At 33.2% G+C, this 18,850-nt stretch overlaps 2 protein-coding genes across 2 annotated transcripts; both read right to left on the reverse strand.

Moving 5' to 3' along the window:
• Window positions 1-6,318: 6,318 nt before the first annotated feature.
• LOC133705270 (probable carboxylesterase 6) lies at window positions 6,319-7,509 on the reverse strand. The gene has a single exon (XM_062130411.1). The coding sequence runs from the start codon at window positions 7,507-7,509 to the stop codon at window positions 6,460-6,462; it is 1,050 nt and encodes a 349-aa protein (XP_061986395.1). The 3' UTR covers window positions 6,319-6,459.
• Window positions 7,510-13,753: 6,244 nt separating this feature from the next.
• LOC133704887 (transcription factor TGA2.2) lies at window positions 13,754-18,850 on the reverse strand. The gene is made up of 11 exons (XM_062129931.1): window positions 18,540-18,850; window positions 18,261-18,367; window positions 18,047-18,123; window positions 17,732-17,929; window positions 16,992-17,069; window positions 16,840-16,899; window positions 16,289-16,366; window positions 16,115-16,172; window positions 14,790-15,061; window positions 14,442-14,687; window positions 13,754-14,331 (listed from the first exon to the last, which is right to left on the reverse strand). Exons 1-11 carry the CDS (start codon window positions 18,566-18,568, stop codon window positions 14,185-14,187), a joined length of 1,350 nt encoding a protein of 449 aa, XP_061985915.1. The 5' UTR covers window positions 18,569-18,850; the 3' UTR covers window positions 13,754-14,184.

Consider the following 18,850-nt stretch of genomic DNA (forward strand, 5'->3'; position numbering starts at 1 on the left):
TTTCAACAAATTACTACCGTTTAAGTTGTGGAGAATTGGCGTTTATCCTATACAGTGAACTGAATATATGACATGATCTTAAACCATTCAAGCTTCAAGTAGCAGTCGCACTTGCACAGAGCACAACAGGGGATTCCCTCGAAGACTCAAGTGAGTTCAACTTCATGGTCTCTTTATGTTCCTTAAACTTGTTCTTTTTATGTATGAAATCAGCTGTTTCTGCTGTCGCCAAAGCAACCAAGGAACAATTGGCAGTTTGGCACTGTTGCTGGCTTGTTGGCGTGGATATATTGTAAGTTGGAAAAAGAAAAGAAAAGTCTTCGGCTTTTTATACGATCCGTATTGATCAAGAAATGCACACCCTTTGGTTCCCATGAACTGAATTATGAGTGTCCTGAATCAACTGAATTGAATGAATCAGTTTCAGTTAAAAAATGCAAGTTTTCATTTGGTAGAAACAAAAACCTGTTCTTTTTCTTGAACTTCCAATAGAAAAGTGAGAGCATGAATTTGTTTTCACTGGAATTATTTACTTTCTGTGATAGTAAAATTAATGTCATTGTTTTTATCCATGGACTGAATGGGAAATCATGTAGATTATTGGCAATTTGTACTGCGTGCGGATATGTCGCGTTAAATTTAGAAACCTGAGTTAGAAATTGCACCCACCACCACGTGAAATTGAACTTTGTTTTGTTTGGCGTTTGAAAGTCAGTTGGTGAAGTATGGAGTCTTCCATTTCCCTTCTTAATTATAAAGGAAAAATTACCTTTGAAATTGCAGTGCTCTTGTCGAGAGTTGAAAAATTATAATTTATATTTTAAGTTAATACAAATTTTTTAATTGGATGAAAAAACTGAACTATATAATATATCAAAAACTGAAACAAAAAAATCAGAAGTTTAATGACCATATGCAATTTCTTTCTTTTCATATATCATTTTCTCTCTCTTTTCATAACAATTTGAACCCAAATCAAGAACAAAATCTGGTGTTTTTAATTGATTCTTCTCTTCTTGCCTGGTTGAAATCTCTCTCTTTTCTTGAAAAACAATTTGCTATGTTTTTTCAAAAGCCATGGAAAACCCCAAATTGAAACTCAGAAGAATCCTAATTTTTTCAATCATCCACTTGATTCTTCATAAATCCACATAATTAAAATCTCTAAATGTTGGATTGAAGTCGAAGCACCACCACTGATCTGATGACATCAATGATGCTGGAGTTTTCAAGAGAATGCCGAGGCTGAGGAGAAGAAAGTGAAGCAAGAGAAGCCTATGAAACCATCAATTTGCTTTCCTTAGCTGTCCTAGCTATTTTTGCTCGTCTTCTCATTTCACAGTTCATAAGCAAAAAGTATTCTACATCATCTAAAGTATTGGAGAATGATGTATTACATGTTTATCAAAAAAACAAGAACATGTATAAATTAGGTATGTATTTCTTTGAGGAGAGTACATGCAGTGGAAGCTAGTAATCTTGATCTGGGATTTCTATATATATGATTTAATTGTCAGACTTTATTAAAGAAAAATAAGTGTTGGTGTGGTAGAGACCAACGTGCCACAAGAGAGTTCTAGCTAGCGTACACAATTGAAGAATGTGAGGATGTGGGTTTATGGCTGGAGATGGTAGCTGCTGGTCATTTTGAACATAATTTCCCATCAATTAGTAAAGGATGACAAAAAGCTCATAGATCAGATAATTGTCCTGAACTACTTTACTTCATCTCTTGCCTAGGATCCCTGACCTTCTAAGAAGACTTTCTTACAAGCATTAAAGTCATGTCATCATGTACTCCAAGGCCATTCACCCTCGTCAGCCTCGAAGAAGAGTTAGTTTCATCTTCATTATATAAAGGGTCTTTAACCTCATCGATCATCTCTCATTTGTAAAATACGTACAATTCCTATTTTTTACTAAATGGTTTTTTTAATTGTATGTTTACTTTTTCTCTAGATTTCTAGAAATTAAGTAAGAGAAATTCTAAAAATTTAACTCAATTTCTTTATTATTTAAAAGCAAGCCAAACGAAATCCAATTTTCTATTTTGAAAACATGTTTTTCTAATCTTTTATGAAGGTAATGTTAAAGTAAATAAGAGGTGGAAACTAGAAAAAATAATATTTTCTAAAGTAAACATAACCTTAATCTTTTGGTTGTTTATAATATAATATTTGGTTGTATATGATACTTTTAATAACTCCTTATATAAATGCTCGACAAGCCATAAATGTTTTTTTTTTAATAAAATGGAGGAATGAGATATTTAATTTTTGAAATTCATAAGAACTAATTAATTAATGTAACTAAATTACAATGACACAATTATAATTAACTATACACTTGATTGTAACTATACTAGACTGAGGAATGATATTCTCGGTATGCTAAAACTGACTAAAAACAATTCCAGACCATTAAAAGAAAAAAAAAAAAGGTGTTGAAAATGCTAGCACAAACAGATTTGTTACAAGTTCGATGGAAACTGTTTGTGATGGGAAAGCTGCTACGTAATACAAAAATACTAGTCAGCAGATGTGGGGGTTGAGGCATTGTTTCGTCGACCGGTGGCTCGCCCCCAATTGAAAACTTCAACTACCATAGACACCAACAAACGTTATAGGTAATTCGTGTCTCAGCTGGCCATTTTTTCCTATAAATAGAACCTACAAATTTGACAAGAAATCATGAGCTAGCTTCTTACAATTCCATCTTAACCCTTAGGAAGTTCATCTTGTACATTGTCTTATGGAAATAGCCAAACTCGAAGAAGATGATAAAGGAACCAGCCTGCACTCTATGAATGAGGTACGTACTTATACTCCATGAAAATTTCGATTTTTGTAGCAGTTACCCATATAGCTAGGCCAACTCATGAAGAAATATGAGTATTAATTTGAAACAAAGCCAAATAATTACATACCCTGATACATTGTTGTTGTTGTTACTGTTGTTTTATGACTGATAAACCCAAAAAAAAGGCATAGTATATATATACCTGTAATTAAGTCGAATTATATATATATAGTTATGTTCTTGCCGATGATTTTGTTTTAATTAGCTTTTGATCACTATGGTTTGTAAGGCTGCTTACTGATAGATTAGGTCAATTGCTTAAAAATCACCTAATCGGTGATAGTTTTGATCACGAATAATAATCACTCTCTTATTTCGTTTTCTGTTATGCAACACGTCCAGTTCTACTTGATTAACACTGGCAGAACTGATACATAACATGCATGCACAAGAAAATGAGAAATAGTACTGCGCTAAGCACTATATCTGGAACAACCTTTTTCAATGTATCAAAATATTTTTTTTTTAGAAGTATAATATTGTATTAGAATACATTAAGATCTGACAGAGAAAACATATAAAACATAGAAAATCTGTTTAACATAAAACGACAAGGTTTTAATTAATTCATCTTCCACCTCAACTTCACTTTGTACGTAACGGTGTGCATGGATCATTTATATTCTTACGAATGCCGTCTAAATATTTGCAGGAAAGAACCAAACAGGTTCCTTTGGAATCTTCATTTGAGCAAGATTTATAACTCTATTATTTTACTGAGGACGCCATGGTCGAGCACTGAAAAGAAGCCTCGACCTCGAAACTTCATGGGAGGCTGTGTCGTGAGTTGGATTCCTTTATTAACTACAAGTTGATTGATTGTAATTCTCTATCGTCCATTTAAGAAGAAGAAGAAGAAGAAGAAGAAGAAGGGACAATTTAGTTACTGCCTTATTTCAATTTCCTAGGCAGCAGGTGAGTAAGTAGCTTAGGGCTGAAACCTGAAAACGCTACGATCTGGCAATGTACTCTGTATAAATAGCTAGTGTGCTAAGCAATATCAATAAAGAGATCTTCTTCCACATATATCTGCTACACTCGAGTAATTGCTGGCAACTTTGCATCTATCCAGGGATGCACCTCAGCAGTTAAAAATTGAATTTTTACTTGGAGTTCTCAACCACTAATTTTTAGTGGAACTTAAGAATTAGAAAGGGACATATATATATTATATACATTTCATCCTTCTATTCTTGACATTTTCTTAATTCTTGTTTGAATTAATTGGGTCCCTTTACTGAAAAACATTAATGAGGTCCTTCTATCAATATGGTTCCATCGAGTTACACGGTGATAATATATATATATATATATATATATATATATATATATATATATATATATATATATATAGAGAGAGAGAGAGAGAGAGAATTTTACACTCAGAATCTTTAAAATAAGAAATTAATATCAACGGAAAAATGAAAAATATTAGAAAAAAAAAATTATACAATTTTGAGAATTTCTAAAAAAATTGAAAACAAAATATTAGATTTAAAAATGGAAAAATAAAAAATAAAAGCCTTTAGAAAAAAAGGAGTGTATTTTAAATATTTTAAAAAATAAATAAACAATTTGAAAATATAAAAGTCGCAACTCTTAATAAATCAAAACTTTATATTTAAGAAAATTAAAAGCTACCCTTCATTGAAAATCTTAAAATAAAATTGAAAATAAAAAAATTAAATAAGGGTGACTTAACATATTTTTATTTCTCTTTTTGTATAAAAGAATATCTGAAATACTCCATTTTTTCTAACAGCTTCTAAATTTTATTTTTCCATTTCTCAATCTAACATTTTGTTTTTAACTTTTGGAGCTTGGTTTTCTTTCTAATATTTATCATAAAAGATTATTTTTTATTTTATTTTTCAAATTTTTACTGAAAAATGCTATCTTTTCTATGCATCTCCAGATTTGACTAAAAATCTGAAAAGGTCATGATGAAGGGATCACATTAAAAAAATTTGAGTAAAAGAACTCAATCAATTCAAAAAATAGTAAAAGGATCACGATAAGAAACTTTAATAAATAAAGGGACTAAACTCGCGGTTAGCTGACAATAAATATGTTTATTGATGGAGTACAGCTGTGAAAGTAAGTTAACCTATTGCTTACTAAGATCCCGTTTGGCTACGTGGTGGCGTTTATATTTCCTGCGGTCAAATTTTGTAAGCTGTTTGATTAATTAACAAACGTATATTATTGTATATGGGGCCCATGAAATACTATGTTTGAAACGCATGAAAAAAGGAAGCAGCTAGGAGCTGCTTCCTGCGCGTTACAAGGAAAGAGCCGTAAACAGTGAATGCACGGCTCCACTGTTCACTGAACAGTTTTTTTTTTAAAATCAGTATAGTTAATTGATTTCACTCACACTGAATGTGAACAATAATTTTTTTTTGTTTTTTTTTAAATTAGTCTAAGGTGAATTAAATTTACTTGTACTATAATCTCAATTTTATTTCTAATAATATTTTATCTAATTTTGTAGTTCTTGTCGGATGAATTTTGTACGTAATGGAATTGTAGATAGTTTAATGAAACAATAATTTTTTTATATATATAAAGTATGATTTATTTCATAATGTAATAGCAATAGTTAAATCCATAATATTTAAATTAAAAACCATCAATATTAATATATATTTTTTAAAATTATTTTATAACCTCAATTTCAAAAGCACTCTTAACCAACACATTAAACTACTTTTTCTTCAACCTCAATTTCAACCACAGTTTTAACCAAACACCTATTTTTTCAAATCAACCTCAACTAAAAGTACTTTTTATAAAACAACTTTTTTCAAACCATAATCACAACAGCTACCGCAATACCAAATACACTCTAAGGCGGCCGATTCCGCCCAACTATCCGTTTTCCATTCCATGCCCACAATTAAGGCCCGTAAGCTTCGAACCAAATAACATATAATGGGCCGAGGAGTTAATAAAGGCAGGCCCATATCATATTGACTGCCCAACTTTGATTGTGCGTTCAATGGACTGGAGTGGCCGCTTGATGAACTTTTTCTCTTTGGTTTTCATATTTAGATTTTAGATTTATTTATTTATTTATAGATTTGGAGTGGCCGCTTCCCTAATATTTTCTAATCGTAAATTACAAGTGTAACCAGACATTTATTTAGCTCATAACCTTCTTTTCCAATTTTCACTCTACGTCACTCATTTTTATTTTAAATAAAATTTCCAGTTCAGAGTTTTTTTTAAAATTCATTTAAAATAAATTTTTATTTTTAACATTAACATATCAAAAATTATTAAAAACACTAAAAAAACTAACAATTTAATAGATTTTCAAATCAAACCATCTGAAACTAAAAGAAACACAACTTCTTTTCCATCGCATGGTCTGTTCCTTTTTTGTCCAAATACAACGTGCTTTCATCCCTAAGATTTCTTTCCTTCTCCTCTCTTCTTCGTTGACCAACATGGGTAACAGATGGGTATACGTGAATATCTATTTGCAGCACTAAAAGCATTGAATTTTGCATCATATAAAATTGAGAATTAATTTCCTTGGCTACCTAAATAAAATTCTGAGTATATATAGTGCTTGAGACTTGAGAGAGGAGGGGATCATATTCCACTAATGAAGTCCTTGATTTGTGACATCATTTCCAATGTTCGAGTTTGTGAGAGCTGGGACTTGCTTAAAATCTGAAATGCATGCCCTACCCCTTTATGAACCACATGCTCCACCATTTTACCAGCTCTATCCAAAGAAGCAACAAACTCCAAGCTCCTGTCTTTCAAGATATCCATCTCTGATATGCACACCATTATTGGAAATCTCAACAAATCCTCCAATTCCACGTCTAACCCCTTGGCTAGAGGGTTGCACCATGGATGGTCCCGGTTAGATCCACAAGGCAAAGCTAATCGCCAATATGTATCAGAGGCTGCCAAGCTAAGCGCCGAGCGAGGTGATTGTACGAGGTATTTTTCTGAATTAGTGCGTGCCTCTCCTCCGAAAAATGGCTGTATCAAGACAATGCCTCTGAGACTTAATGGCTTCATGGCTGCAGCGGCTTGTCCTGCATTAGAGGAACCAGGTCTCGTGATGATGTTATAGGCTATGTTGGCGCCAGCACTATCTCCAGCTAGAAAGATGTTAGAGAAATTGAACTGACTAGTCCACCAATTATCAGCACCAACACTTAGAGCTTGCTGTTTTAACCACATCAGAGCCTTTATTCCATCATCATAAGCTGCTGGGAGAGGATTTTCAGGCGCTAAACGATAATTAACCGACATGATTATGGAACTGGTCTCAGCAGCTAGCTTTGCTAGGAAGTCATGGTAGCAACTCCAAGCAGCTGAGCCTACACAGAACCCACCTCCATGGAAATATACAAGTAAAGGCAGCTTACCATGGCATTTTATTGGGACATAAAAACGTGCCCAAATGTTTGTGAACTTGTCAATGACTATGTCCCGTGAAGTCACACCGAGCTCGTGAGGTAAATCACTTGTGACACACGGAACAATCTTTGGTCTCTCCACATGCTCATCTTTGTACACTTTGATTAGCCCATCAATTTCCTCGGTCACTGCTCCATGTTGGTGACAATCTTTATCGATTTGCAGGCTTAAATTTAAACCATCTTTAACATTTCTGGTTCCCATGAGAGGTGAGAAATCAAAATGAAGAGCAAAAGCCCAACGAATTTCAGTGGTTATACAAGTGCTCTGTCCCTGGCACTTCCTTGTGTGTGTGTGTGTGTGTGTGTGTGTGGGAGGCAAAAAAGACAAGGGCTGAGTTATCCCGTTAATTATTTCTAGGCAAGTGGGCAATTGGAACTGGACACGTTCTTCACGGGATCCAGGTACGGGGTGGGTTGGGGACTGTGCTCTTAGGTTCCTCGTTCTCAAGTTAAGATTGAGCTCCTCATCTTAATTAATAAGTTTGATTAGGTTAATCACAATATCATGTTGTCTTGCACCTTCGTATCAGTGATTTGGTGTGTGTGGAAGCATAAGAGAATGCCATTTCATGCTGTGAGATTACAATATTCATATTTATATTTTATTTGTTCGAGGAAAATTGGATTTTTATAGAAAGTAGTTAATAAAAAATATATTATTTTTTAATGTTTGACGTGCATATATGTGTGTGTATGTATATATATAAAAGTTAAAAAACACATTCTAATTTTAGCTATGCACTGAAAAATAATTAGAAAAATCACTTATTAATATTTTAATTTTCTTATAAGTTTATTTAGCATATATAGAACTATTTAGCCACTTACAATAAAAATATAATGGTGAAAGAAAATTATTATATTGTTTATTTTATAAAATATAACAATACATATAACATGAATATTTTAAATATAATATTATAGATATATAACATTGTTAAGTATTTTTTAAGTAATTGAATAATAAAAAATGAGTTGAAAATTATTTTCTAGTCTTATAAAAAAAATAAGTTGAAAATGATATATTTTGATCAGCTATTAACTTTTTGAAAATAGTAGAATATTTATTTTTATCAAACATTTTTTAGTTTTTGGAGAACATTAAAAATATTTTTTCCATGGTATCCTAATTTTATAACTCAATTTATATGATTTAAAATATATGATTATTATATAATATAACATGTATTAATTAAAAGTTTAATGTCTTAATTAAGAATTTAAGAATTATAATATTATACACAAGCCCTTATAAGAAGGCCTGATGAATATTTTCTTTTCATCATGATTATATTTGAATTTTGTACATATTTTTGTTATTTTAGATACGGTAATTGGTTATAAAAATATATGACTGGAGTTAAATAATATTTAAGCAATTATAAATAATTGATATGAGAAGACCATCATACTAACTTTTTTTGTCTGGTACACGTGTGACGAGAACTATTTATAACAACAATGTCAACGGTCAGAATTTATAGTTCAATTGACATTTACAACCTTCTTTAAAAGATGTCATGTTTAAATATGTTCTTGTATAAAACATGTGTTATATAACACTGGAGCCTATAAATTCTGACCGTTGACATTGTTGTTATAAATAGTTCTCGTCACACGTGTACCAGACAAAATGTGATTTTAATTTTTAAACCAGAGTTGACCGAAAAATCAGCATGTATTTATCATGGTAAGCCAGATAGAATAGTGGATGGAAATTTGGTATGCAAACATTTTCACAAATAACTGTTTGGAACAAGTTTCTCCTGTAATTCCAACACGGTTACATAAAAATTTTTGAGAAAGCAACGAAGGTTAGAAAAGTATTAAAAAAATAACACATTTTAAGAATGATTGGTATAGTAATTGAACATGATCGCTATTGGGAACAGTAGAAGCATATCTCTATATATTTAATTAATGTTATAAAAAATTAATCTAAAATTTTATAAAAATCCAATGATTAAAATTTTTTTTTATCAAGAATACAGCAGAGCTTCATTTTTTTACATAAATTTCATTGGAAAAACCTCAACGAAACTACTCTAACCATACCTTACAAGACCTCCAAACATGGTTGTAGATTGTTAAGAGTTTTGTTCAAAGTTAATTTAGGATTGCTTACGATCTCATTTGGTGTTTTTTCAATGTGTAGTTAGAATTGTTTTGTTGAGATCATTCTAACAGTATTGGATGTGTCAAAAATGGAGTCCCGAGATGTCCCTAGTGACCTTTTTTTTTGTTTTTTTAATTCCCTTATTTTTCTCTCATATTATATCACATTATCTTTTCTTTCTTTCTTAACCATTAGATCTTGAATCACATCTTTTGATCATTGGGTATTCATAAAATTTTGGATTAACTTTTGTTTAGATTAATTAATTTGCAAAAAGAACATGTCTAAACAATCGCTATTTGAAATTGCGATTGTGTACAAAAATAATATTCTTAAATGCAGTTGTGCTTAAACTAAGCTATTTTTCAAATACTTTTTAGATCTACAATGCATTGCCACTCAAAATTAAGATATTGGGTTGGAATTGTCAGTCAATTCATCAACTTTCGAACAACATTCTAAATCTGTCAATTATGTTATGGTCGAAGTTCTACTCATAGTGACTTGGTGGAATTGAGAGAAGTTGTAGGTATTATTGCATGTCAATCCATTGGAGATTTGGGTACTTAAATAACATTATGTTATTTTTCAAAAAATCTCCAAGTTGTAGTGGAATATAATTACCAGACTTGACCCGACAGGTTGACTCAATTATGGGTTAATCTAGGGTCCTGGCTGGGTTTGAAGAAGATGAAAACTGGGATTTCAGTTGGCTTGTGGAGACTCGCGTGACCTACTGCAACTCAGCATCAACTCGATATTTTTTTTAATAAACCAAAAATTAGTTTTAAAATATCTATTTGATTGTTAAACCAAGCCAATAAATTAATGTACAAACACCTAGCACCTAGCCTTACATATTTTTTTTTTGGTGGGTGCTCCCCAAAAGCATCTAAAATGGAGTAGTTTCATTTTAAGGTAAAAAATAAATTACTACGGAAGAAAAAAGGGTGTGCACGAGGCAATCATAAATTTTCCTCTTGTTCGATCCAACATTATACATGCAAACCTACTATTCTTTTCTTATTGGTTACTAGTTCATATCAAAATTCACTATATAAATACTATAAGAAAGTTTTATTTTTTTAATATGGGATTGGAAGCCTATATATATATATATATATATATATATATATATATATATATATAAAATTATATTTTTTCTATGTGGGATAAGAAATTTTTTTGTTTAAATACTTCAACTTAAAAAGAAATAATAATATTTTTTTCAAAATAGAATAAAAACTTTTTAAACTAATTTTTTAAACTTTATTATTTACAATATATATAATATATATTCACATGAATTATTTAATAACTTTTTATATGTAAGATATTAAAATATTTTTTTTTCTGAGTTGATGTAAGTTTATCTATGTAACCTGAGATCTAGTTTCTTATCCGGGTCCACTCGAAACCGGTTTTAATAACTATAAAGCGGAGTATTCTGGTTTTTCTCACCCACTGAAACAAGAGTACGTGTTAGGTGTGTTAGGCGTGGCTTGGGTGGGGGAATGTCGACTATAAACTATAAAGTTGCCTTTGAACTCCCTCTTTTTAGGACGGCCGCGGAACATGCTTTCATATTTCGGGTCCGTAACCATACTTATTTGGTCAAAGGCATTGGTTTGTCGATTTTTAAATCATTCACATTCAATGCATAATGCATAGGTTTGAGGGTAATATTGGACGAAAGTTTGGCACATACAGGTGTCAATTGTTATTTATCAGCGCGTGTATTTGTTTTTTTATAAAAACGTATTTTTTTATATTAATAACATGTTTTTTTAATAAAAAGATAGAAAATTGTAAAATTTTTTAATCATTTGAAATAAGTTAAATAATATATTTCTTCAATAAATTTTTAATTGATACGTTTTTTTTAAGAAGAATATTTTTTAATAACTAGTTTTTCTAATAAAACATTATCATGATTTAAAAGCAAGTTTTACTAAAATCATGTAAAAAATATATTAAAAACCATAAAGAAGAAATCTTATTTTCATTAAATATTCATGAACACATTCTTAACTTTTTTTAAATATTTGATAAATAATAATTATCAATATTACCATAAAAACTTATAATATTATTTAAAAATCATAACATAATTGAATAATAATTTAAATATTATTTTAAATAGAGTGCATTTTTAAATCAAAATCTTAAAAAAATAATTTAAAAAAAATAACAAAAAAACTATAAAAAAAGATTAATTGAATAAGACTAAGAGTAAGAGGTTAGACTTGTGCACTTGATCCCATCGAAATAAGGTCATACCATGTGGGCCTTTAAATTTAGACTTGCACTTGGTCCATAGAAATAAGTTTTTTTTTTTTTCATTTTTTTTTTTGATTTATGTGGGGTGTCCGGGCCAGCTTGCGCGCACCACGACTATTCCCCACGGCCCACTGGACATCCTGCAAGCCCAGGAGCAGGTTAGGCACCGCGGGGGTGACAGGCGTGCACATAGAGGGTCGAACCCGGGACGGGGACGGAACAAGTCACACGGTTGACCACAGCAGCTAGGCCCTCAAGTGCCACTTTTTATTAGGCTTGGTCTTTAACATCTTAATTCAAAATCAATTCCTTGTTTAGTTTAATTTCAAAATTGATTTGAAATAAAATTTTAAATTATTAATTTTTAGATTAATCTATCAAATTATACAAATTTGAAATTATGAATTTTTCAATAAATAACTTTATAAATATTTAATCAAGAACACGTGTTTTGGTGTGAACATATATAAAATAAATTTAACACGATAAAAACATTATAAATAGATATGGACGCCCATTTTTTATTCTAGTATTAGTAGAGTTAAAATTTGAGGTTATTATTTTTCAAACATAACATATGATATTGTCTATATTTACACCTAATAAAAACAATACAAATAAATACATAGACCAAGTATTACAGAATAGTGATCCAGTAAGATTATTGATGTGTAAAATCACTAAAACCCTTTTAATTTACAATTAACCCAACCGTTAAAACTGGAGCATCCACGTCACCGAACTAGAGGTGGTGAATGACAACCCTCGCTTAAGACGATTAGGACGACAGACAACAGGATAAACAATTGAAAATCGACAGATTATTTCTAGCTATGAAATTGTGTTGTTTCTGTGTTTTTTTAAAAAAACAAAATTGAAAAAAAATTATTTTTTTTATTTTAAATTATTTTTTTTAATATTTTCAAATTATTTTGATTGGCTAACATAAAAAATAAAATTTAAAAAATATAAAAATATTATTTTAAGATATTTTTAAAGAAAAAATACCTCAGTACTAAACCTTTGATTTTTTAACCTCTCAAATAACAACACCACGCGTCTAAGAATCATGGTCTGAACATATGACTGCTAAAGTACTACTAGCTGCCATGGTCAGCAAGCCTTTCGATTTTTCAACCAAAAAAAAAAACAAGCCTTTTGATTCCTCTAATCGAGTTTACATATCCCCTGATAGCTTAAAAAACGTGCTGAGTGAATCCTAACATTCAATATTGGACCGCAGAGGCGTACACACTCATTCACATGGCCTGCACTCACTAACAGGGGTGTTAAAAATACCCGCTAATATTTGTATCATCTATTAAATTAAAATCAGATAATATAGATATTATCAATAATAAAAAATTAAATATCGCGGTTGAGTAGTAAATAAAGATTTTTAAAACCCGGTCCAAACGGTATACCGTTACATGCCCTGTTATTTTTTTTGGCAATTGATTCTTCCATTCTAGATTTTGCTTTTGACGGCAGATGATGGTGAAGAATTTTCCCCCATTCGAGGCTGATAATATTCGAAGCAAACAGGAGTCGAGCAGCTTAACCAGCAGATTTCCAACAACATTGCATCCAGGAAGCTACTTCAACTGGTGGGAGAGGCAGAAAACTGATTCAGTTCCGCCTTGGCTGGAGAACTTATGGAGAAATGCGAACGTAAATGGGGTGTTCATCCCTCAAATTGTGAAATCTAGAAGATACAAGCATGTTATGTCTTTTGCATGATGTACTCTGAAGTCTAAACAGCCAAGTAGATGACCCTGTTTCAAAGTAATTCCTTTCTTCTCAACTAATGACTTTGTGTGGATTGATAGAAGAATGAGCAACGGGAAGGGACAATTACACAAGCCAGTGGAGTACTGCAGACAGCTAAATTTGACTCTTTCAAAATCCTAAGCATACTATGTATAGCAGTTTTGCGGTGGACTGTTATGTCTGAAGAATCAATAGCTGTAACAGTCGGTTAACCATAAGAGATGAGCTTTGCCAACATATATGTCCAAATTGATAGAAAACTTGGGACAATGATGCCATATGAATTCCAAACATTACCCCAGCTTCGAGGGCATCACACCCAAAAGATGGATTTCTGGCTGCCAATTATACAACAGAGTCTTCTATCAGTAGCTATATTTTATCGCTACAATGGCAATTCGCAACATTAGGTGACAATTTTGTCCATCCATGGCTAGAAGGCTTGCCTAGTTACACGATAAATCTACTCACAACCACCCGACCTAATCAGTATTGTATGTACTTGTATGTACTTCTCAATACCGATGCTTCTATATCATGCAGAGGACCTTCTACATCAGGAAAAAAAAAAAAAAAAACAGAATTGTACTGGCTTGGCACAATGTGCAAAACGCTTCCTCAACTTCATAGTCCAAACATATCCGATGGGCACACCACGTTGGAAGTGACATAGAGCACGCTTTTTACAGCACCATTGTGAACGGGTTTGTGTCAATCTCTGGGGCGTGCTAACCATAAAGAGCTGAGTGCCCGGAGACGTGAAGTGTAGTCACTGATAACAAGAAGGGCACGGGCAGCCTGACGAGTCGTCAAAATTCGATGCATTTGTTGCAAAGTTTGTTGTCTTAATAGGTCTGCCTAACAAAAATAACAAGGCATAACCACCCAAGTCAATATACAACGTTAGCAATGCCAAAGATTTTCAAGGGAAGGACAGGTATTCATAATTAGACTAGAAATTATATTACTTGGTGAAGGAAGTTCTCTAGTGTTGCGAGCTTCCCCATGGCAATTGCCATTTGGCCCATGTAATCAGCAACATTTCCAGAACCAGCAGGGCCCAGAGAGGTGGATGATAGTGTGTCTACAAGTGATTGTTGCAAAGCTTCCATTCCTTGAGACAAGGCATCTTCAGCTTGTTGGGATGATTGCTGCAGATTGCATATGCCCATCAACTGTTGATCTGTCAAGGGTTCAAGGTGGTTCCCGAGAATCTATATTACAATGATAAAGAAAATGCCATTAACTGAAACCATCAGCCATTTTCTTAGAAAAGGAAATAATGTGCATGACCAAAACCATCAATGGTCATCTACCTTGAGAAGTTCAGAAGATTTAAATCCACCCAACCACATGAAGCATCTTTCTGCAGGTGTCTTCCACATCCCTGAAAGCATATGAAATACATCTGCTTTTGCACCAATGCTCTTCAGTCGGAATATTTCATCATAGTGTGCCATTACACCATCAACAAGAAGCCGTAACTCGTCATCACTCATATGAGAATTCATGGCTGATCTTAGGTCGTTGATCAGTCGATGATGTTCATCCAGCCAGCGTGAATAGTCCAAGTCAAACGCAAAGGCCTCTAAAGTATAATAAATCACATGAATCAAAACCATCAGGAGATTAACTTGTAGGTTATGAAGTTCTTTCAAAAGTTGTATATAGTAGAATACAAAATAAAAGAACCAATACTATCAGCGTATTAAATTAAAATTTAGACCATAAGGATTTTCCATGTGTTGCATCTAACAGTCCCAAAATAATCTTTGATTGAATACTCCACCGAATACCAAGAAAGATTACCAAAATGTGTAGGTGACCAGAAAATGGTTAGGACAGTATAAAAAACATGAAGGCAGGCCATTCTACTGTTCACAATTATCATTAACAGTGCTTTTACTTAGACTTCTATCCCTTCTATCGAGCCTTCATCTACAGTCACTTTGCTGAGCATTTCACTAACCAAATAAAAGAAATAGTCGATGCCATGAAAGTTTGTCCTAGCAGCAATTTTCTGCCAGTTCTCTACAGATTGTCTTCCACGAACCTCTTAAACTGAGTCCAGGATTCTAGGATACAGAAATTCTGGAACTCAGATTGAAAACACTGCTCCTAAACTTCACAAATCAAACCTTCATGGAAACTGGTCAAGGTTAACCAGAACTTTCTCAACAAGTTTCCAACCTCTCACCCATCTTTAATGCTTTAATCCTATATGACTCCATCGCTTAGCTCTTCACCGGAAACAATCAAAGAGATCAAGGAGAAACAATGTGACATGCTTAGTTTACTGATGTCATCTTTTAAGGTAGGCATCACACCTTAGAATTTACTGCTGAAAGGATGTCACTTGGTCCATAAAGTAACTTCTTCATAAGTAAAACGCAAAACTAACTTCAAACTACAAGATCCACGCATCCAATGTCGATCGACATGAAATACAGCTGTTTAGAATATCAATAGTGTATTGAAAACAATTTAATACTGATGCTTTATGCATACACGAAAATCTATTGACTTATAACTAATTTGTTAAACCATTTCACAATCTATTTAAAACCTTTGGAGGAATAGACACTCAGCTGTGCTTAACACTAGGACCTGAATCTATTATGGCATATCCAAAATCCCTTACCATTTCCAGCTATTGAATGGCCATGATCCCCAGAAAATCCAGATGCAATAAAAAATCCCTGCGGAAAAATTTGCAAAATGCAGAATGAAAGAAATTTAGTCTTCTATGCAATCAAGTAGAAAAGACACTTACAAACATATTGCACTAGAGAATAAAAAAAAAAACTTCCTGTACCTGCTGGCGTGCTCGTTGAAGCTCTTGCTCTAGTTGTGTAAGCCTGAGTCGACTACTCTCGAGCTGCTGGACATATGCCTATCCAAAACCAAAACCTATAAATGATCCAAATATGTTTCATTCATCAACTTAAGACATCGAAATTGATATAGCAAGCCAACTAGATGGCAATGCTAATTAATTTCAGGAACAAAACTAGATGTCTCCAAATCCCAGGGTAAACTGTTGTTCATGGCAGAAGAGATATGGAAAACTTTTAACCGATCCACAACAAGATATAATTTAAGGGACACCTTAATCACAATATGGACAGGTAAGATGGCATGGATGAACAGCAAAATCTTTCTAATAAAAACGCTCTCACACAAGCTTTTTTGGGTGTCTGGTCATATATTCACGAGTTTCAACCATGTTTTCCTACAAGGGGTGAACTCAAAGGGAAATTGAAAGATAGAGAACTAAGAGTTGGGAAAACCAGATTCTGAAAATAAATTAAGAATCCCAATCATCCATGTGAAGAAACAATATAACATAACTAGCAGAGACATTACTTTCTTCCTAAGCCGACTTTTCCTTGCAGCCTCACGGTTCTGAGCCAGCCTTCGAAGAGTCTGCAAGGAGTAAACAAAGAACTTGAAAACTTAACCATCAAAAATCAAACGAAACAGCAACACAATTACTAAAGCAACATCATGTCAAAAACCTTTTGGTCACCAGTTTTTCCCTTCGATTGATCCACAGATTCTACAACCACAACTGTACCATGCTGAACTCCATAAAGCTACATAATTATAACAAACCACAATCAGAAGCTGACATCTATCGAAAAGTCAGGTAGAATGTAATTACTAGTTACCAAATAATGTAGCTAGCCATGTCCAAATTGTTAACTGAGCATACAAAGTAACAATTTTAATGTTCAATGGAATAAACCACAAGAGGGGGCTCGATGGTAAAACTTGGGATCTTATATTCATGAGCTCTCAGCTTCAACACTGCTCCGCGCCCTCCTGTGGCCAACACAAGGGCAGAGGCCCGCTTCCCCAGCTATCTAGTTTAGGTTTAGAGCAATATCAACCAAAGGTGGTTGAGGTACGGACTGGTTACTTGTTTATCAAAGCAAAAGAAATATGTTTGATATGATTGGAAAGTTCAAGCATCATGAGTTAGTTAAACAGAATGTAAGTTAACCCTGCAGTAAAAATTAAAGTCACAATCACGAAGATCTAACTAAAGCATAATATTCTACAAAATCAAGCAAAAGTATAACACGAAATACGATGCAAGTACACAGTGTCCGATTCCTCAATTCCCAAGCAGACCCACCATTAAGCACCCACACTAAAAAGATTCCTATTGTAGCAAACCAAATAAAAAAAAAACATATCATAACATTAAGAAAAAAAAAACAGAGCGTATTAACAGAGAAAGATGCACAAAAACCTGGTTTTTGTCATCAGCATCTACATCTGTTGAAGTGTCAGTCTGTTGGCTATTATCTGCCATCCCTGAGTCTCCCCAAGTCTCAATACTCTGCCAGTTTCCCAACGAGGAACCAAACCCTGTTCCCTTCTGGTACATGTATTGCCCTGTGTCCAAACACCCTGCTCCAGTAGTTGCTATCTCTACCGGCCCAATACCCTGAACAATTGTTGAAACAAAAACATAATACATCAGCAGCATTAGTCAATAAATACCAATAAGTCAGGTATTTAACAAAAGAAAGAGGCGGATGAGGAAGGTGGAGATGTACTGTACCGTGTTCAAGGCAGTAGCATAAGGTAAGTTATGGGACACAACAGTGACATTGCCTGATTTTAGACTGAACATGGAGCCTACGAAGTTGGTATGTTTTAAAAGAAAAAAAATCACTAGTTGTTAGAGAAGCTGAATTCTATACGGACAAAGAACACATGCTTTTATAATTAATATACCAAGACAGCAAGAGAAAGAAAGAGAAGGTAATGGATACTTGAGCTTAAATCAACAGCATCGTCGTGAGGAAAAACAGGAGCTGGTTGATGAAGCTCTCCAAGATCCGCAAAACGCGTCTGGTTTCTGCTACTAATATCTTCTCCTCTGTTTTTTTTCCCACCCAACATAAAAACAAACAGAAAAGGAGAAACAAAACAACAAATGCATAAATAAACATACGTATGATTATCTTTTACCACACAAATCATTCCTTAAAAACCCAGTAAGCAACAAAATACAAGAGCTGAAAATAAGGAGAGAAGAAGAAAGTGAGTACCGGGGAAGGAAGGAAGAGTGGCAGTACATTTCAGGGTGAGGAACAGAAGAACTAAGAGGAGCTGCTGCTTTGAAGCTTTGTATGTGTTGCTAACTTTTAATACTGCCACTCCAAATAAGTTTCTTTCCCTAATAAAGTACTGTGTAGCTATGAGAGTAAGAAAGCTATAGCAACTACTAGGTAAGGATCATAAAAAGGGTACTGTAAGGTTCGAGAATAGAGGGGGGAAGAAGAAGGAAATGCTCAAGGAGAAAATCTTGTCGTGATCTTAATGAAGAGGACAGCGTATCAGTACGGCTCCTTTTCTTCTG

Source organism: Populus nigra, chromosome 10, assembly GCF_951802175.1.
Source record: "Populus nigra chromosome 10, ddPopNigr1.1, whole genome shotgun sequence".
Classification (NCBI taxonomy): Eukaryota; Viridiplantae; Streptophyta; class Magnoliopsida; order Malpighiales; family Salicaceae; genus Populus; species Populus nigra.

What these genes read in the sequence shown, in the direction of transcription:
- LOC133705270 (XM_062130411.1), bottom strand. Translation starts at nt 7,509, where the DNA reads ATGGGAACCAGAAATGTTAAAGATGGTTTAAATTTAAGCCTGCAAATC.
- LOC133704887 (XM_062129931.1), bottom strand. Translation starts at nt 18,568, where the DNA reads ATGTACTGCCACTCTTCCTTCCTTCCCCG. An exon ending in TGCTGTTGATTTAAGCTCAA is followed by an intron (nt 18,124 to 18,260) that starts GTATCCATTACC and finishes CCAACTTCGTAG; the next exon opens with GCTCCATGTTCAGTCTAAAA. An exon ending in AAAGTCGGCTTAGGAAGAAA is followed by an intron (nt 16,367 to 16,839) that starts GTAATGTCTCTG and finishes GGTTTTGGATAG; the next exon opens with GCATATGTCCAGCAGCTCGA.